This window comes from Aedes albopictus, chromosome 2 (assembly GCF_035046485.1).
Source record: "Aedes albopictus strain Foshan chromosome 2, AalbF5, whole genome shotgun sequence".
In the NCBI taxonomy this organism is placed as follows: Eukaryota; Metazoa; Arthropoda; class Insecta; order Diptera; family Culicidae; genus Aedes; species Aedes albopictus.
This window is the reverse complement of record NC_085137.1, coordinates 110,997,168-111,018,679: the sequence shown is the minus strand read 5'-3', so window position 1 is coordinate 111,018,679 and position 21,512 is coordinate 110,997,168. Positions and strand designations below refer to the sequence as shown.

The window sequence follows — 21,512 nt, the reverse complement described above, 5'->3', positions numbered from 1 at the left end:
GTTTACATGGAAAATTTCACATGATTGCATTTTTTGTTAAATTTCACATGAATTTCGTAACCTTTGATATGATATATCAAAATATAACCTGAAGTGTACAGAAAAAATATTGGCGAAGATCGCAAAGTGATCTGTGATTGTGTAAAAAGTTATATCATGGCTTGTAAGTATCGTCTTGATATTGATCAGCCTTCAGTGTTAGTGAAAATGCTCAAGCAGTCAACTGAGAAGTCTGATATTTTTCAGCTCTGCTTATACGTTGAACATAACGTCGGTCTATGTGCCATCAATTAGTTTTAAGTCAATTCAATGATGGCTTTGATAAAATGCTTGCTTTTCTTATAAAGTATTTATCAGGATTAAGAACAATTTGGCTTACTTCGACGGAAAGATCGTGAGAGCAAATTCGACGAGAAAGGCACTATCACCGCTAGGTGGATTAATTAGGGTTTTTGTTTATTACTATAGCATATTAGCAATACTAATGACCGGATTTCAATACTTTGGGAGAGATTTCCCAGTACCGAAAGTACCGGTACCAAGGCTCAGTCAGTACCGGTATTTCGGTACCAAAAATTGATCGGTAATACCGGAAAATCCCGGTACTACCGGTACTATATCCCTACTCACAAGCATGCTTTGCAATGAATTCGATTGTCGTGAAAACAACCACTATTCCCGCTGTATTCCACAACCCCAAGCAGTTCATAACGAGAAGTAACATCAATTTCCCGATAAATCAACCGGATTCAAAATTATTCAAGCGATTGCAAAATGAATTCTCGCTTTTCAAACATCTCTTCAGTACGTAACAAAAGGCCAAAATCAAAAATGTAAATCCTCTAAACTCAACCCCATCCCGTGTCCCCGGCCATGCACCTCCGTCTTGCCACCGGTGTGTAGTGGTACAAAGTTTATTCAAAAGCTACAGTTTGTCTTATGTTGATTTGTCGTTTCCTGTACTGATTGCAGAGACGTTGTGACACCACCCAGAACCCAACCCACCTCTTTCCCGGACATCGATCCGACATCCAAAGAGCTATTTCAGAGCAATCTCGCTCCAGTTCGCATAGCAGCCAGAGCCAGCCCGGCAACAAAGGATTTCCCCTATTTCGATTGCATTTTCCCCGGAATCCCCGGAGGTGAACTCAAATCCCGGGCGATTAGATTTGCCTAAATCATCGTTGCCTTTCCTTCGTATGGCTAGGATTTATGCTGTCGTCGTCAGCGCCACCGGTTTGCATTTGAACTGAGTCAAGAAATTTGAGTTTCCTTGCACCTTCTGTGAACCCTTTCCTGCCTGCTATCATCGGGACGAGCATGCGAGCGCGTGGAGGATGATGAATGACGGTGGAGAACTGCTGAATCTTTTATGAATGTGAATCAAAACTCGAAATATTCAGTTATTATGCTGCTTCCGACATCGGACGGAGCTATGACCGTTGATCCGGTATAGTTGTGGAATGTAGTTTGAGTGTTTTTGGCACAGAGGATGGAGCATTTAAAATTCTTTTTTGTGGAAATTTTACTGCTGTCCATCAACGATATCCTTAAGGGTCATTTCTCTAGTGATGTCTACTGCAAGCACAACTATTATACACTTCCACATTTTTTGTACGTAATTTATGGGGAGAGGTCTTAGAAACAAAACGTTGAAGGCCAAAACGTCGAAAGTACAACACTTTGAAAATGAGAAGTCGTCAAATGAAGTCATGGTTCAAATTGTATGATCATTGTGACATGAAAATGGTCAAATGTTCGCACACTTCCCAATTGACAAGGATTAAATACTTTATAAAAATGGGTCAAAACAAGGGTCATAACGTGAACTTATCTTTTATTATACCCTTTTTTATACCCTTCATAAAAAGAGAGAGAGAGCTATTGAGTACCAGTATTGTGTATAAGAAAATGTTATAATGGCGGTAACTATGACAATGGCCGTCAGGGAGCTTTTTTCATTTCTTTTAGGCCGGAACAAATCTTATTTTCTTCTTTTGTCACTTTGGTCATAGACTCGTCAAGGGGGGGGGATGATAAATAATAAATGTATTTGATGAAAAATTACCCGTACAATTAGACAAAATCGTCAAACTCATCGGATTTGTTAAGAAATTTTCTCGACGACTCTGATTTCACCATAAATTTTTTAAATTTCTTGAATAATTTATTTGTATCCCCCCTCAAAATGTCGAATTCCAACAAAAAATTCCCGAGGGGGGGGGGGGGGGGGGGGGGGTGACATTAGAGAAAATCGAAAATTGTGTCAGCCTTATTTTTATTCATGAATTTTAACTTCTTCTAACTCTTCGCATAGGTCAGGGAGTGTTTATAGGGAAGAGCAAAGGGTTGTAACAGGGGCATTTCAGGGAGTTCCAGGTAGTTGCAGAGGGTACCAGGAGGTGTCTGGGAAGTTTCAGAGAGGTGCCAATGAGGCGTTTCAGGGGGTTTGTGGTGGGTTCCAAGAGGCTTCGGGGGTACCAGGCTGTCTCAGGGGCGTTTCGGGGGTATTCCATGTGATCAAAGGGGGTCTCAGGGCTTTTGATGGAGGTACAAGGAGGTCTCAGGATCGTTTAAGGGGTTTAGAGGATTCCAGGAAGTCTCAGAGACCTAATGGGGGGCTCCAAGGGGTCTCAGTACGCTTTTTGGAGTCACAGAAGGTCTCAGTGGGGCTCCAGAGGATCACAGGGGCGCTTTAGTGGGCTTAGGAAATTTCATACAAGTTCCAGGGTGTTTCAGATTCGTCTCAGTTTTGAGGAATAATGCCTGGTTTAGACTGTTCAATTGAAACGAGCATTTGGCTTGCAAACTTCTCAAACATGTTTAATTCAATGTTTAGAGTGAGCAAATGTCTTGAGTGTCCACTTGCATGTTCTTGAACCCATCTCAGTTGAATCATGTGTATACAATGTTCAACTCGTGCGATACGTAAGCAAACTGAATTGTATTCATCTCGCTTGACAGATGACTTGATTTCAACTCACATGAATCGCTGGTTGAGACGGGGCAAGTGAGATGATTTAGTTTGACTTGAATGAAAAAGTTCATCATGTTCAACTTTCGTTCAAGTCAAGTGAATTGTTCAAGTAAGATCTATGGTGGTGTTTACACGTTCAATTCGCATTCAATTGGCCCCTTTCAATTGACTTGAATCAAGACACTTGCACCATGTAAACTAGGCATAACTGATTTCTAGTATAATAATTGAAAGAAAATTATTATACTTGATCAATATATATACTTGTTGAGAGAGAGATCTTCGAACACAATAGAAACGTTTTGTTTTTGGTTTTGTTTGAAATTTGCTGACGATTTGGTAAATATTTCTGAATATGTTAAATATTACTTAATAGCTAGTTAACAACATCTTTTAAAGTGTCAAGATTCTTTGAGTTTTTTTTCTATCTGTATTAACGAGTTTTTTAGCCGTAGGCTAGTTCATCTCGGAACCCACGCTTTATTTCCCTTCTGAAGGAAGAACTCACATTTTTTGTGAGTTTGTTGGGAGTGGGATTCGATCCCAGGTCCTCGGCGTAATAGTCACGTGCTTTAACCATCACTCCAGGTCCGCTCCACAAATTCTTTGAGTATTAAAGATCAAGTCAACGAAAATGTTTCCGCACTTATTTGAGGGTTGCTTGATGGGGAACCTTAAAAGTTCCAGGAAACTTAAGGACTTTAAGGTTTCTCTCGGAGTTCTTTTAGAAACTTATTAATAAATTTCTTAGAAAATCTCTCCAGCAGTTTTCTGGAAAATTCTGAACACCCTCAGGAATTCTTCCAGCACCTGCAGGGATGTCTTCCAGACCTTTTAAGACGTTCCTTCGGGAAGGGTGTTGGTTCGAAAATTGGGTCGAGTCAAGTACAAGACACTGAAGACGACCTTACAGTTGAGGTCGAAATACGTATCTGTCAAAGGATGCAAATTCTTAGTGGAATTCAAAGGAACCGTACTTAACCCGATTTTCTTTTTATTTACAGATATTCCCCTAACAAGCCCAGGTTAATCATCATCGAAAATTCTTCCTGGAGGTTCTTTGTTAGTACTTCCAGTTGGAAGTTCGGGAATTCTTCCAAAAATTCCTTTGAGCAACCTTTCAAAAGCTTCTTGTAGTTTCTTTGTGAATACTTCCAGCAGTTCCTTCGGTATTTTTATTTATAGAAATCTTAAGAGGTAGTATAAATTTAAATTTTACCGTTTGAGAGCCCGTTCAGGAATTATCTCAGGAGTGTAGCTGAGAATGTGCCCAGAAGTTTTTTTTGATGCATTCTCCAGAGAAGAAATATTTTATGATATATACGATATTCTATCAAGAGCCCCTTTTGACTTTTTTGAAACTTTGTACAGAAGCTCTTAGAGGAAACTTTCCCAGGGTATCTTCAGAATTTTTCAAGAGTTCTTTTGATATTTTTGTTAGTTTTTTCTTGTTGATCCCCTCCAGAGGCTTTTACAGTAATTCTGCCTAGAATCACTTTGGCGATTTCCACAAAAAATCCTACAAATAATTATTTCTTTTGGGAGCTCATTTGAGAATTTATCCAAAAATTTATTCAGAAATTCGTTTGAGAACACCTTAGGAATATAAACTAATATTTTTTTCGGGATTCATATCAGAAGTTCTTGTGGCAATGCCTTCAGATGTATCCTCGACAATGTTTCCAAAACACCTCTAGGAAATATTTAAAAAAAATTCTCAGGAATTTCTCCAATAGGACAGATTGGTGAAGTACTAGATTTGTAGTAATGAGCTGAATTTTAGTATGGTGAGAAGGTCAATTCTCAGTTTCTGCAATGAAATGGCACAAAAAGTGTGGGTATTATGATTCCTTGCCTAATTTTATGCTGTTTGAGCAAAACTTTGGGTAATAGTGTTGTTGTTTTTTTTTCTATTTCTTGCAACATAAACAACATAGTTATCCAAAGTTTTGCTCAAACAGCATCAATTCAGGCAAGGAATCATAATACCCACGCTTTTTGCACCATTTTATTGCAGAAACGGAGAATTGACCTTCTCACCATACAAAAATTCAGCTCATTACTACAAATCTAGTACTACACCGAACGTGCCCCATTCCCGCAAATTCCCAGGTATTCAAATTCTTTCAAGAATTTCTTTGAGAATACTTCCAGAAAGTCTTACAGGAATTTCATCAGGATTTATTTAATGAAAAGCTTGGAAATTCTTCCAAGTGTCTTCGAGTATTTTCCATGATGTGTCTTGGGAATTCCTCCAAGGGTACCTTCGAGAATTTCTCTAGGAATAACTTCGAGAAATTCTTCTATAAATTCCTATAAAAACCCCTTCTAAAGTATTTTCAATATTTTTATAAGAGTTGCTTTCACTGGGAGTTTCTTCTAAGTGGGAGTTTCTCAAAGAATATCTTCGTGAAATCATCCTAGCTTATTTTTGTCTGTTTTTTTCCTTGGAGTTGGTACATATATTTGAAACTTCTTTCAAAATTTTCTACGAGTTTTTCGGAATTTTTTTAAGTAGTTCATTCGGGATTTTTATTTTTTTTCCTGGAATTTCTACAGGAACAGTGCATTTCCTTAAGGAGTTTCCCAGCGGAATCTGTAAGAAATTTCTTTGAGAATTTCACCTGTATTTTTAAGATTTCTTTTTTAAATTTCCTCGAGAAATTCTTTCGGGAATTCCTAGATTTTCAATAGTTTCTTTAGGAATTTATCCAGGGGTAAAATCGAGAATCTTCTCTGTGTTCCTTTTAGATTTTTTCCAGAATTTCAATCGAGAACTTTTGTAAGAAGTTCTTTTTTTTTTAATTTCAGAAGTTCTTTCTCTAGGAGTTTCCTTGAAAATTAATTCAGATGTTGTTATTTAATGTCCTCCATGAGTTCATCCATGATTTTCTCCAAGAGTTGCTTCAGGAATCCATTCAGGGGTTTCTTTGAGATTCAGAAGCTCGCTTGTCGGGAGTTGATTAGTTGTCGCAAATAGAAAAAAGTGTGCACAGAAGATTCTAAAATTTGCTTGCCGGAGTTATTTGGTGTGAACAGTAAACAGTGAGCGACCAGCTCGCGTTCACTTTGTACGAATGTTCTCAGAATTTGATGAAATTTTGTTAATTGGCAGGGTTCATATATCTTCTTCTTCTTCTTTATGGCTCGACGTCCCCACTGGGACTTGGTCTGCCTCGCTTCAACTTAGTGGTATTGGAGCACTTCCACAGTTATTAATTGAAGGGCTTTTTTGCCTGCCAATGCATGAATTTGTATATTGTAAGGCAAGTACAATGATACACTATGCCCAGGGAGTCGAGAAAATTTTCCCGACCGGAACGGGAATCGAACCCGCCATCTCCGGATTGGCGATCTATAGCCCCAACCACTAGGCTAACTGAAGACCCAGGGTTCGTATATATATGAACAAAAACTAAATTGATAAAAAAAAAACAGGGGCGCCTTATTTTCCGGAAAACTCCAGTGGAAAACCTACATTTTCCACAGACATCACCTTCTTTGAAAAATCATAACTCTAGAACGAAGCATCGTAGATACATTTTTTTTTTGAGAAATCATAAGTTAATTTTCTCAGCAATTCAAAAGAAATGCAAAATTAAAATTGTTTTCCACAAAATTTTCCACTTGTAAGGTTGCAACTCTCAAAACCCATTTTCCATCAACTATCCCCCCGTTCGTTCGTGTGGAACACATCGGTTCTGCTGTAGTATGGATGATCTTGACCACTAACACTACAGCCATTGTGTACGAACAGCGTGAGAAGAGAGAAGAAACTGCATTCGTTGGGGTCAAGAAACGATAGGAGCCAACTAGAGTTTAGTATTAAGATAACGATCAAGTAGATCGAACTTCGGTCATGGGACCAATATTTTGTTAGAATTAAGTAAATAAATGTTGAATGTTTAGTGTGTAGTTAAATAAAGTGTTTTGAGTAATAATGTAAAGTGTAGAATGTGTGTTCAATAAACTGTATGTGATGTGTGTTATATGATGCCAAAAACAAGTTTTTAACTCACCCGACCGGAAGAAGACGACCAACAATTCCGCCCCGAACCATCAAGCAAGGTTCCAATTCCCACTCGAAGTCCACCCAGGATCCAAGAACCAGTTCCGAGGTACAACATTTGGTCCTTCGAACCGGATGACTGAAGGATAGTCGTCCGTAAACCTGATCCGAGTCCCAAGTTCCAAGGATAACCGCCATTGGAGGCGCTGTCTGGATCGTCCAATTACGCCATCACAAAGAGTCGTTTGTCTTCTTGAGCACTATTTATCCGATCATCCGCCATCTCGAAGGCCTCGTTGGAGACGTGTACCTTCGTAGAAAATTCCACAGCCGAACACATACTCTGGAATACAAAAACGAAGATTTATTACTCCACGCTGGATGCTGAACCGATTAATGGTCCCATAGGTGGGTACATATTAGTATAATGTCCAGCCGAAGCTAGGATCAACAGCCTTCGCTAACACTGCATCCATCTTATCTGTACGAGCACTTGCACCATTCAACATCTTCTACCAACACTACCGACGGGTCAAGGGACCCGAATCCAATTCATCCAGCAGCCATTGAAGATCATCGAAGCACCATTCAACCACGGGTATCAAACCCTGGTTCATCCAGGTAAATATACACAGATATATGTCCAGTCGTCTCTAGGATCTTCGGATAATCTTCACACGAAATTGTTTCCATCTCTATATCCCACCAATTCGTCGAGCCAACCAAAACAATCCTGGATACGTTCACCACGAATAGCAGTGTCGTATACTGCATACCACTACTACTGACGAAGGAAAGATCGCCATCTTCAAGCCCGTGACGTCATCATTTGCCCAATCGATCACCTCCGTAAATCGATCGTACGACGCTTCACTATCGCCATTCATCAGTGCCCGGTCAGGAATCCACTCAACCTCTGAATCAACACACATCACTGGTCATCAGTTCCCGAATTTAGTTGCACAGGTCAGTTTTTAAAACACACTTTCGCACTAATTAGTATATGGCCAGCCGATGCTGGGAATCTACCGGTACTATATATGGCACTTTGACTTTCTTTGAACACTGATATGTGGTGCTGTATGCGAGGAATGATCGATACCGATAATTGATTTTGTGGAACGTGTTTTCGAGGGGCTAACCGAAGCATTCTCGGCACGTACTACGCATTAAGGAGAAACAGTAGTGTTAACCGTGAATAACCGGCACTCTGTCTTTGGAATACCAGTACCATAAATTGGTCTCTCAGGTCAGTTTAAGACAGTATATGCCCTGCCGAGGCATCGGGACCCTATTGTATACTACATAAACGTTTTTCTGCATGCAACCCTTGCGCAACCCATGGCACTAGCGACCTGTTGAATGAGATTTCCCTTTGCTGATTCGAATCAACCGATACTTGGACGTTGTACATACCTGTAGAGAGGAAAAGTTCGTCTTTTGTGAAGGTCAGTAAGCTCTACAGTGTATGTCTAGTCGAAGCAAATAGGAAATACGGAATACTACATCTACCTTTCTCTAACCTTCCCTGGAACGCATTTGCCGTACGAGATGCCGCCGAAGACAGCCGCGTTAGCGAAGAAGGAGCACACCCTGCGAGCGTTGCAAACTCGACTCAATTCGTTATTGGCGATGTTCGACGAGATTCTCAAGTTTTCTCAGTCTATGAATGAGGGAACTACAGCAATTCAGGTGTCAATTAGGCTAGATAAGCTAGAAGAACTGTGGGAAACTATTAGTGAGGCTATAGTTGAGGTAGAAGCGCATGAAGATTATGCAGATGATGACGATGAGTGTACGAAAGTTAGGGTGAAATTTGTACAACGTTATTTCGCGGTGAAATCGGCTTTGCTGGAGAAGGCCAAGGAAGTGGAAGATGTCCCGTTGAATCAATCCTGCTCTCTGGAGGCGTCGCAGTCGCAGTCTACACTGGATCACGTCCGGCTCCCACAAATCAAATTACAAACTTTCAGTGGTGATTTTGATGAGTGGTTGAGTTTCCGGGATCTCTACACATCATTAATCCATTGGAAAACCGACCTACCAGATGTCGAGAAATTTCATTATTTGAAGGGATGTCTCACCGGTGAAGCAAAGGCTTTGATAGATCCACTGGCGATAACCAAGGCAAACTATCAAGTGGCATGGGACACTTTAACGAAGCGATACAACGACAGTAAGCTGCTAAAACGTCGTCAAGTCCAAGCTCTGTCGAAGCTACCGATGTTGACTAAGGAGTCAGCCTCAGAGCTTCAGTCCTTACTTGAGGGTTTTGAGAGGATCATTCAAAATCTAGATCAACTTGTTCAGCCCCAAGACTACAAGGATCTACTGTTGGTAGACATCATAGGTTCCCGCCTCGACCCCGTTACGCGCCGTGGCTGGGAAGAATATTCCGCTACGCAGCCTCAAGACTCCATCAAGGACCTCATCGACTTCCTCCAAAAACGGATTAGGGTGCTAGGTTCGCTACCCTCCAAGCCAGCCAATCTCAAGGGAGATTCGACTACACTTTCCAAGAGTAAGAAGTTTTCCGTTCCAAGAGTAAGTCACAGTGCGGTTCAAGCATCGGGAGGTCGATGCGTGGCTTGCTCAGAATCCCATCCCCTCTACCAATGTCCAGCGTTTCAACGTCTAACGGTTTCCGCTCGAGATAAGATTCTTCGCAATCATTCGTTGTGCAGGAACTGTTTTCGACGTGGACATCAAGCTTCCGAGTGCTCTTCTCGCTTCGTTTGCCGGAATTGCAAGGCGAAGCACCACACAATGGTTTGTTTCCGGTCGGATAAGAGCGATGGAGCTAAAGGTAGCTCATCGCATAACTCGCAAGCTGAATCGATCAATGCGGCAACAGTGGACCGTAGGACGAATCCAACGACGTCCATGGCCACAGAGGAAGTTTCCTCCAACACGGCACTCCAACGTTCTTCATCTGTGCTGCTCGCTACTGCAATAGTTCTCGTGCAAAACGATAAGGGTATCAGTTTTCCTGCACGGGCATTGTTGGATTCCGGATCCGAATGCAACTTCATGACGGAGAGCTTGTGCCAACGGTTGAATATCCAACGAAGGCGTTCGGATGTATCCGTCCTTGGGATAGGACAAGCCAATACACGAGTCAAACACAAGGTTATGACAACGATAAAGTCACGAGTGTCCGAATTCTCTCGTGACATGGAATTCCTTATTCTGCCAAGGGTTACGGCGGACCTACCAACTACAAGTATCCAAAGGGCATGCTGGGAGATTCCTGAAGGTCTGAATTTGGCGGACCCAGCATTTTTCAACTCAAAGACGGTGGACATAGTTCTCGGAATCCAATATTTCTTTGCATTCTTCAAGACCGGGAACGAAATCGATCTGGGAAACGGACTTCCGATGTTAACGGAATCAGTATTCGGCTGGGTGGTATCTGGTTTGGTGAATACTGATCGTTTCAATCCGAAAATTTCCTGTAACATGGCGGTTACAGAAAGTCTGGAGGAACTATTATCTCGCTTCTGGGCCTGCGAAGAAGTCGAATTTCCAAGCAACAACTCTCCGACGGAAGCAAAGTGCGAGGAGTACTATAGCGCTACTGTTCAACGCGGTCTGGATGGTCGGTATACAGTGTCTCTTCCGAAGGACGACAACGTTCTCGCACAGCTAGGTGAATCAAGGGATATTGCCTTGCGACGTCTTCAAGGGATAGAACGTCGATTACTTCGGGAACCACGGCTACGAGAACAGTATGAGCAATTTATGGTGGAGTATTTGAGCCTGGGACACATGCGCAGGGTGGATGTAGCTTCAGACCAGGAGACAAGCAGGTGCTATTTACCCCACCATCCCGTCGTCAAGGAGAGCAGCACGACCACTAAGGTTAGGGTCGTATTCGATGCGTCATGTAAGACGAGTACAGGTGTATCGCTTAATGATGTACTACTGGTCGGACCAGTTATCCAGGATGATCTGCGCGCCATAATTCTGCGGTCACGAACGAAGCAGATACTCATGGTGGCAGATGTTGAAAAAATGTTCCGTCAAATAAGGATAGATCAGAAGGACTTACCTCTACAAAACATCCTATGGCGGAAGGATTTCAACGATCGAGCTGAAACCTACGAACTTTGCACAGTCACGTACGGCACGAAACCAGCACCATACCTAGCGACCAGGACTCTACAGCAGCTTGCGTTAGATGAACATGAACGATTTCCTATGGCGGCAAGGGCAACTATGGAGGATGTCTACATGGACGACGTGTTGACGGGCGAGGATGAGATCGAAACGGCGAGAGAACTACGTATTCAGCTCGAAGAAATGATGGAAAGCGGCGGATTTCACCTAAGGAAATGGGCATCCAACGCACCAGCGGTATTAGATGGTATTGCTAACGAAAATCTAGCATTGGCGAAAGAGGACGGAGTGCAGCTTGATCCAGATCCAGCAGTGAAGACGTTGGGATTGTACTGGTTTCCCACGACCGACATTCTCAAATTTCAATTCAAGGTTACGGAGTACTGTCCTGCTGAAATTTACACAAAACGGAAACTTTTGTCTATGATAGCGACCCTGTTTGACCCTCTGGGATTGATTGGCGCAGTTATTGTTACGGCAAAAATCTTCATGCAGCGTTTGTGGTGTTGGACAGATGAGAATGGAAGAAAGTTAGATTGGGATCAACCGGTAGGGCCAAAGGAATGTGAAGAATGGCTAGAGCTACACCAACAAATACCTCTGCTGAACGAAATAAGCATTCGCCGGTGTGTTGTACTTCCAGGAGCCACGGAAATTCAAGTACATTTCTCTCCGATGCTTCCAAGGCTGCCTATGGGGCATGCGCCTACGTTCGAAGTACGGACGTTTCGGGAAGGTGCCAGGTCGCTCTACTAACATCGAAATCCAAGGTATCTCCGTTGAAGGCGCAGACAATCCCGAGACTGGAGCTTTGCGGAGCATTGTTGGCAGCACAACTGAAAGAGAAGATATTCAACGCTATGAAAACAGAAGCAGCAGTGTACTTCTGGGTTGACTCTACCTGCGTTCTTCAATGGTTAAAATCGATCCCAGCTACATGGAATACCTTCGTAGCTAACCGTGTGGCAAAAATTCAAAGAACTACAGAGAACTGCATATGGAATCATGTTCCAGGCGTAGAGAATCCGGCGGACCTCATATCGAGAGGTTTACTCCCACGAGAAATCCTGAATAATCAACTTTGGTGGGAAGGCCCATCATGGCTGAAGCTGGAGCAGGAATATTGGCCAAATCAAACCGATGTAGATGTCCCAGAAGAAGTTTCTGGAGAAATCCGAAGGACTGCCGCACACTGTGTTACGACGGAAGCAGATACATTTGGAAAAAGTTACGTTGGAAAATTTTCCTCTTTAGTCGACATGATTTGCCGAACAGCATACCTACTACGTTTCATCGCAATATTGAAGGGACCGAAGGAGAGCTGGAACTTTCCACGCTTTCCTACTGCAGAAGAACGTACTACGGCGGAAATGGCAATCATTCGCTGTGTACAACGCGAGGAGTTCGTTAAGGAGTGGGCGGTTTTAACCAAGAAAGAAACTGTAGCAAGGAGCTCCGCACTTCGTTGGTTCAACCCACAGATTTCAAGCGGTAACGTGATTCGTGTCGGTGGCAGGTTAGGACATTCTCAAGAATCCGATGAAACCAAGCACCCCATTGTATTACCAGCAAGACATCCGCTAACGAAGCTAGTCTTTCAACATTACCATCAAAAACTTCTGCACGCTGGACCCCAGCTTCTACTGTCAGCAGTCAGACAGCGGTACTGGCCGCTAGGAGGAAGAAATGTAGCCCGTAAGGTCGTACATGACTGCCTTCGATGCTTTCGGACCAAACCAAACCCAGTTCAGCAATTCATGGGGGAACTACCAGCTTCACGAGTCACCATAGCTCGACCTTTCTCGAGGACCGGAGTGGACTATTTCGGCCCCGTGTACTTCCGCCCAGGACCACGCAGAACAGCAGTGAAGGCCTATGTTGCCTTATTTGTCTGCATGTGCACGAAAGCAGTGCACTTGGAATTAGTGACCGACCTTTCGTCGGACCGTTTTTTGCAAGCCTTCAGGAGATTCATTGCCAGACGAGGCCGTTGCACGGATGTATACTCCGATAACGGGACTAATTTTGTAGGTGCCCGAAATCAACTTCAGCAACTGTTCGACCTCCTTCGTAGCAACGATCATCAGCAAAAAATGCTAAAGGAATGTGCTGAGGAAGGTATCACCTGGCACTTTAACCCACCTAGTGCACCACATTTTGGTGGACTGTGGGAGGCCGCCGTGCGTTCTGCGAAGGGGCATCTCTTGAAAGTTTTAGGTGAACTCGTTATTCCCTTTGAGGATCTTTGCACGCTATTGGCCCAAGTGGAATCCTGCATGAATTCCAGACCCCTGACATCAGTATCGGATGACCCAACGGACCTTGAACCCCTTACGCCAGGTCATTTTCTAATCGGCGCTCCCTTGGAACAGCTTCCGGATCACGACTATACAGAAGTACCTACGAATAGGCTGCACATGTACCAGTTGATTCAGCAGAAATTGCAGTTGTTTTGGAATCGCTGGAGGTCTGAGTATCTTTCTCAACTCCAAGGACGGATGAAACGCTGGAAGTCTGCGGTACCAATCTCAACAGGAAAACTGGTCGTGATTAAGGAGGATAATTCACCTCCTCTGCGGTGGAGAATGGGTAGAATTCAGGAGGTTCATCCGGGGGCAGACGGCATAATAAGAGTTGTGACACTGAAGACCGCTTCAGGATTGACAAAACGCGCAGTAGAAAAAATTTGCCTTCTGCCTCCATCTCGGCAACCTCCTGAAGTACATACGTAATCAAGGGTCGACCAGCATGCCACCCACCACCTAGTGTTCGAAGAGGTTAATTTTTCGTTTCAGAATTCCCGGAATTTCAGGGTGGGGGAATATGTAAGGTTGCAACTCTCAAAACCCATTTTCCATCAACTATCCCCCCGTTCGTTCGTGTGGAACACATCGGTTCTGCTGTAGTATGGATGATCTTGACCACTAACACTACAGCCATTGTGTACGAACAGCGTGAGAAGAGAGAAGAAACTGCATTCGTTGGGGTCAAGAAACGATAGGAGCCAACTAGAGTTTAGTATTAAGATAACGATCAAGTAGATCGAACTTCGGTCATGGGACCAATATTTTGTTAGAATTAAGTAAATAAATGTTGAATGTTTAGTGTGTAGTTAAATAAAGTGTTTTGAGTAATAATGTAAAGTGTAGAATGTGTGTTCAATAAACTGTATGTGATGTGTGTTATATGATGCCAAAAACAAGTTTTTAACTCACCCGACCGGAAGAAGACGACCAACAATTCCGCCCCGAACCATCAAGCAAGGTTCCAATTCCCACTCGAAGTCCACCCAGGATCCAAGAACCAGTTCCGAGGTACAACACCACTGTTGAGGAAAATCGAATGGAAAAGTCGAAAAAAACTATTTTTAAAATTCGCAAACATTCTCAAAAAAAAAAAAAAGTTCGAAATGACATTTAATAAGCTATATTCTGTAAAATTTTCAAGATGTGTGTTTTTTCTCCGCTCCTGAGTAATGACCAAATTTGTGGAATTTGTCCAGATGTACTATATGAGCCGTTTTCTTTGAAAAATCGTAACTAAAGAAAGAAGCATCGTAGACATAATGTTTTTTTATTGTGAAATCGTAAGCAAGTTTTCTCAGCAATTAAAAAAAAAAAAACAAAATGGAAATAGTTTTTCACAAAATTTTCCACTGTCGTGGAAAATTGGTTGGAAAAGTCGGGAAAATTATTCAGGAAGGCCGCAAAAATTATTGAAAAAATATTTTTGGAAGGGAATTACATAAGCTATGTTCTGTGAAATTTTCAAGATGTGTTTTCTTTCGTTCCTAAGTAATGACTAATTTTGTGGAAATTGTCCAGGTGTTGGTTGATTTCAACCGTCTTGATTATAATTGACGATCGTATAGATAATAAAAAAAATCCCATACTGCCAGTGAACAACATCTACAAACTTTTCAAGCTTGCTTGAACATTGTTGAAGACAACGAAGGAAATTCCAAAAATATTTGAGGTTTGCCGACTGAGGAACTCTCGAAGGTCCAGGATATTCAAGGACTTCATTTTGGGTTTCCTCCAGGACCTATTTCAGAAACTGCTTGTTGAATTCCTAAAGAAATCTCTCCAGGAAGTTCTGGGCACGCACAGGAATTTCTCAGTAATAGGTATCAGGATGATCCTCCAGAAGTAGCTCAAGGTGTTCTTTCGAAAATTCTTATAGAAGACTCTTTGTTAATATGTCATGTGGGATTATTTTTAGGAATTCTGTCGAAAAATATTTTAATATGTAGTTTCTATGTTAGTTTCTCCTAGAGTTCCTCTGCAGTTATTTTTTACAGAAATCTCCAGTTGTTCTTTTGGGAGTTTATGAAGGAGTTATTCAACAATTCCTCCATTAGTTTCTTCGAAAATTTCTTCAGGACTTCTTCAATGATTTTGTTTTGAGAGTTTTATTGAGAAGTGCTTCTTCCAAGAATAAATTCGGGAATTGTTTCATTAGTTTATTTGGAAATCCATACAGAAGTCCCTTCGGGCTTTGAGAATGAACCCAGAAATGTATATCAAAATTTATTTGCAAGGATATCTTTACGAATATTTCATGAGATATTGAGATATTTACTAGACGCTCCCAGTAGAATTTCTCTAATAGTTTGTAGTGATTTTTTTTAGAAAATACTTTGAAAATTTCTCTTGAAAATCCTTCGAAAATTCCTCCAGTAATTCCTTGGAAATTCGCTCAAGTAATCCTTTTCAGGAATTTTCACTAGAGGTTCTCTTTGGAACTTTATCAGTCATTATTGCGGAGATATCTCCATCAATACCTTCGAGAATATCCGAATATTCTTTAGCAAAATATTTGTATTTTTTTTTTCAAGATTTTCAAGAATTTTTTAAGTAATATATTTAGAAATTTTTCAAGATTTCCATCGGTAATATCAGCAAGAGTTGCTTTGTGAACTCTCCGCGAATTCTGTTGAGAATTATTTTATGAGTTTGTTTTGATTGATTGATTGATTTGTCTTTATTAAAGAGACTTTCAGCCCTTGGCTGGTTCGTCTCTCCAGTTTGTTTTGGAGTAGGGTATGTGTACCATTCCTTGGCCTAATTTGCAAGCCGCCTTGACAATTTTGCCCATAACTCATGAATTAATAGCACTAGAAATAATATGTTGACCCTATTACACACTCTAGGCAATGCATGTTTCACCAATTGGAAGTAAACTTACGTAAATATTCAAGAATTTACTTAATTAAGCTGAAAAGATTCGATGCCATGGTATGCAACGTTGGTCTATGGTACAAAAATTGGCCTATTAGTGGATACAACGTTGGCCTATTGCTTTCCATGCACTAGAACCACTTATTATCTCATTTTTTCAATATTTCTGCTGAAGTATTATCTCTGTTTATTCACCAATCTTACTTTCAAATTACATATTCGGAGCCAAATTTTCAAAAAACTATAAATAAATCACTTTAACTAAAATTCATTCTTAATCTAGTAACGAAAACAACGCAACCCTATTATTGTGTTATATTTTTACAGTCACCGTACATAAAATCTTTCTTCCTGTTCGTTCTTTCTGGTTCTTACGCAAGAAATGTTGTTGACGTCTTTTTATCGTTGTTTTTGACGTCATTTTACTGATGGGCCAAGATTTGGGTACATAGTGAAAAAAATGTCCTCAATATTCGGCCCACATTCAATTTGTAAAATAGTTATTATTCGTTGAAAACAAATACACAAGTTCAAAATAGCGTCTTTAATCGTCGCATCAAATGTTCAGTTATTGAAAAGTCAATTCGAAATGTTCCAGAATCATGCCATTTATGATCATGTGTATAGACTACCCACTAAGCCGAAGAATCATGGCGTCTACAAAAGTTAAATAAAGTGACATTTTCATTCAATTTTAATGCTCCAAAGTGCTAAAATTGAAACGAAATGTTACAGTTGTTTGGCGCATAGCTTTTCCGATATTTAGTTATGCGTGTTTGTTTGAGTTTTTGGTTTACATTGAGATAGGCCGAACGAGGGGGCTGTGCCAACGAAGCATCCCGATACCCTATTCCATACACTGGGAATTTGTACAGTACGGGAATTTAATTCTAGAAATTACTTTGCAGATTTTCTAGAAAATATGTCAAAAATTCCTCGGGGATTTGCCGATATGTCGAAAATTTTCTCGGGGATTTGCCTAAGAAAAGTTTGTGAAATTTCCACCGAGCTGCTTTAGGAGTTCTTGCGGAAATATCTACCTTCTGCAATACCTCCAAAACAATTCCGGGAATTCCTTAAACAGTGTATTTGGAAATCTCAACGAGTACCTTCGAAAATTCCTTCAGAAGTTCTTCAGGAAATTCTTCTTGAAGATTGTTTGGAAATTTCTCAAAGATTTTTATCAACATTTTGTCAATATATTTATGCCTGTGGGAATTCTTCTAGAAGGTCTACCGGGTATTACTACAAAGTATCTTTGAATTTTATTCCAGAAGTTCTTCCAGCAACTCCTTCATGAGTTTTTTTTAGATTTTCTCCATGAGTGCTTTAACGAAGTACTACAGGACATGCTCGATATTATTTCCAGAAGTTGCTTCAGGAGCTGTTTTAGGAGTTCATTTGCAAACAGAGAAGGGGAAAGAAACAAAAGATCCTAGAAATATTTATGGATATTTCTCCAGGGTTACCTTCGGGAATACCTTCTGGAGTATATTTGTCAAATACTCCGAGAGTTGTTAACGGGATTTGAGAGGAGTGAATGCTACAGTAAATATTTCAGGAATATTTCCAGGAGTTGCTTTGGAAAATCTTTTAGAAGCTCCAACGACAATTTCTCCAAAAGTTTCCGTAAATTTTGTGAAGATTGAATTCGATAATTCCTCAATAGTTTTTTTTGCATTCATCCAGTAGTTATACATATAGGAAATTCTTCTTACGAAATACGATACAATAAATAATGGGACAAAATCCCTAAGAAGACCTTTTTGAAATTCTTCGAGGAATTTCTTCGTGAAGTCCTGCATGAGCTCTTTCGGGAAATCCTCTACCAGTTCCTTTAGAAGGGTTTGCATGACATACTTCAGGGATTCTTACAGCGATTCCTTTGAAAACTCCTCTGGATATTCCTTCGAAATTTTTCCAAAGTTGGCTTGGAGATTTCTCTTGGAGCTTCTTCGCCAATTTTTCCAGGAGTATTTTTGGAAATTCCTTCAGATCGTTTGGTAATTTCTATAGGAGTTCTATATTTTTTTTCTCAAGACATGCATTTGGGAATTCTTCCAGAAGTTTTATCAGGAACTAGCTGTCCCGGCACGCGTTGTCTTGCCAAGCTGTGGTGGTTTGACAACTGTTGAGCTCATAACATCGCCGCACTCTAGATTGGTTTTATTTCGATCGTGTTGATTTGCTTCCCAGCTCATGAAAAATCAGTACATTATCAAGTTTCTTACTTTTCTAGTTGATTTTTGTAACTTTTTGTACATATAAACACAGCCACCATGAATATGAATTGAACAGTGCGAAAGTCATGCTGATCCGTTCATTAGTTCGTGAGTTTTGTTGCCTCAAAGGAACTTCTAACTCATTTTTATATATATAGATAACTCAAACGAATCTTAAGAAATTGATACTTAAGTTTTTTCGCGAATTTAGTTCAGTTGTTTGACGAAGCTCTCTTAGAATTCTTTCTCTAGAGTTTTTCTTTAAGAGAGTTGCCTCATGGATTCTACAAAAAGTTCGTTCAGAACATCCTCCATTAGTTCTGGGAAATTTTCTTTCAAGATTTTGTCAAGAAATATATTCGCAATTTCCTTAGAATTGATTTTGAGAATTTTCTAGGAGTTCCTTATGGATTTTTTTCAGTTTTCTAGGAACATTTCTTTTTTCTCTACGAGTTTTTTCCCTCTTGTTGCTCCCTCGGAATTCCTCAAGTAGTTCCGTTTAAATTTGTCATAAGTTTTTACTTGGGGATTTCTCCAAGAGATTCTTACAGAATACTTCCAAAAGTTCTTACTGCAAGAGTTTATTTCAGCAGTTGCTCCATAAATTCCCACACGAGTACATTCGAAAATTCCTTCATGAGTCTAATTATTCATTCATTGGTCCAATTATTTTCGATAAGCTACAAACCCATCAAGATCCACTATATCGATTTTCTGAGGAAAAGCTTTAAAATATCAAAGAAAAAATGTTATTGTTCGATGCTTCGTACTTGATAGAATAAGAATATTTCTTATTTGAAGCAAATAAACTTAAATTGTGATGATTTTGTTTTCCTGCTTGTTTTGCACTTCACTTAAAATTACCAAAAATAACACTCATCTGACTGACTCAATTGCGTTCGTTTTCCACTATCATCATTAACCCATCCAACCGACCGTAACATGCCAGTGAAATGAAATTACCGCCAGAACTTTTGTTCTTCTTCAGCAAATGTTCCGGGTGAGCTGAGCACAACTTTGCTCGACCAATTTGTGCAACTGAAATTCGTTTTCCAATGAAAGAGCAACGATGAATCCTAGCAATTAGCTGGAATTTTCAAATTTTCTTTGCCTTTGGCTTAGCGTCAGAGTTCTTCAAAGAAACCTACAAGTGCAGCGCGAGTAAAAAATCTGTGTGAGGAAAAAAAGACACTTTTTTATCATCCCGTCGAAGCAGCATACCATCATCGGCAGATGATGAATTTTAGGCTGATGAGTTTCCACGAGTTCAGAGGACACCCCCGGAAACAGTGTCATCGCTCCTGCTGCCACAATTTCACGCAAGGGGAGCATCATTTAATTAAGAACTTATCTTCCCTCCTTTGTCATGGGTGCTGCTGGTTTTCTCCGAAGGATTTGGAGTCTTTCCCGAGAGTTCCTTTGGGGCTTGTCTGCCCTACCACCACCAGCCGAAGCACAACTGCCAAAGCAATAATGCACTATCTACTGTGAATCCGATAGAGACAGAGAGAGACCATTGTTCCCGGTGGCAATAGTAGGTGATGTTTTTGTTTGAACAAAGCTAGGCAAAATTAATTTTCGTTTCGGAAGAAGCCGAAAACAAGCGCTGTTTGTATAGGCACTAGGCGCGTTATACGTGGGTTGTTTGTTGAGATGCAAAATGAAGAACCTCCTTTCAAGTGGGACCATAAGCGAGAATATTTTGAAACCGGTAAATTAATGTTTGTTGAGCTCGCGATTCGTTAAAACATATCTGGACATTGATAACAACTTGTTAATTTTCGGAAAACAATATAATGCCTTTAATGTTCAATTGTGTTCAGGATTTTTTTTTTGTATCTGTATTAACGAGATTTTTAACCCTAGACTAGTTCATCTCGGGACCCACGCTTTACTTCCCTTCCGAAGGAAGAACTCACATTTTGTGAGTATGTCGGGAGTGGGATTCGATCCCAGGTCCTCGGCGTGATAGTCTTGTGTTCTAACCACCACACCAGGTCCGCTCCACCAGGAGTAATCTGGCAGAGTTCAAGGATCTTATGACAAACTCCGTAGTTGTGAAACTTTTTTCAAGTGTTTTGACTCGTAGCTCTTAATTAGAATGTCTGGAGCAGGGATGCCAGATGATTTTTCTAAAAATCTGTATCAGGATTTTAGAAAATCTGTATTTGTCTGTATTTTGAAACTGTGACTGAAAGCCAAAAAAAAAAAACAAATTTCCGTAAATCCTGTCAGACCCCGTTAGAAATCTGTGGGTTCAACATGTAAATAACATGTTTGTGTCCCAAATTTGGTACGAACATTTCTATTTGCAGTAAGTTTTCACTAAACGGTGTAAATAGCAGAACGTTATGGTTTTGAATAGTTAAATAAATATATCTATTCCTAATAATTCTGAACTTTTACGTAGCCGGATTTCTGTGAAAATTTCTCCAGGGATTCTTCCAAGCATTTTCCCTGGGACTTTCCTGTGAGTTTCTCAAAAAATATTCTGAAACTGGTTCACGGGTTTCCGCAGAAATTCTTTTCGAATATCCTCATGCGATTCTTCAAAGGATTAAAGAGAAAATTCCTTCAGGGATTGCTACATAAGCTATGCTTGTAATTCCTTATATATTTTTTAAAATATTTTTGGGGAAATTCCTCCAAATTTTTTTCATGAGTTTTTCTATAGCATTTCTCCGAAAATTTATTAATGATTTTCTCCAGGGGTTTCTCCATGAATTTCTTCTCACGTATGTTGAAAAAAAAATTGCAATTCTAGGAGATATTTTTTTTTAACAAACATTCCGGAATTCTATCAGAAATTTAGAAACTTTCAGTTTCTATGAAGAACTAGCATAAGTTAAAACACACAAAAATAGAGAGATAATAAAAAATTATCATAAAGAATCATTCCAGAAATTTTTTCTTGAATTTCTACCTAAAGGATTACTCCATTTTTTTCAGAAATTTTCTCGGTATTTTTTGGAAATTCCTCTAGAAATTCTCGAAAGATTATTTTG

The 21,512-nt window shown here is 40.3% G+C and overlaps 1 protein-coding gene across 1 annotated transcript in view; it reads left to right on the top strand.

Annotated features, from left to right (window-relative positions):
- The first annotated feature begins 8,537 nt into the window (after positions 1–8,537).
- Positions 8,538–21,512, top strand: part of LOC134286157 (uncharacterized) — a 28,398-nt gene continuing 15,423 nt past the window's right edge. Inside the window, exon 1 of the mRNA XM_062847728.1 lies at positions 8,538–11,731. Within this exon, the coding sequence (XP_062703712.1) occupies positions 8,538–11,731 (3,194 nt within the window). The remainder of the gene's footprint in view (positions 11,732–21,512) is intronic.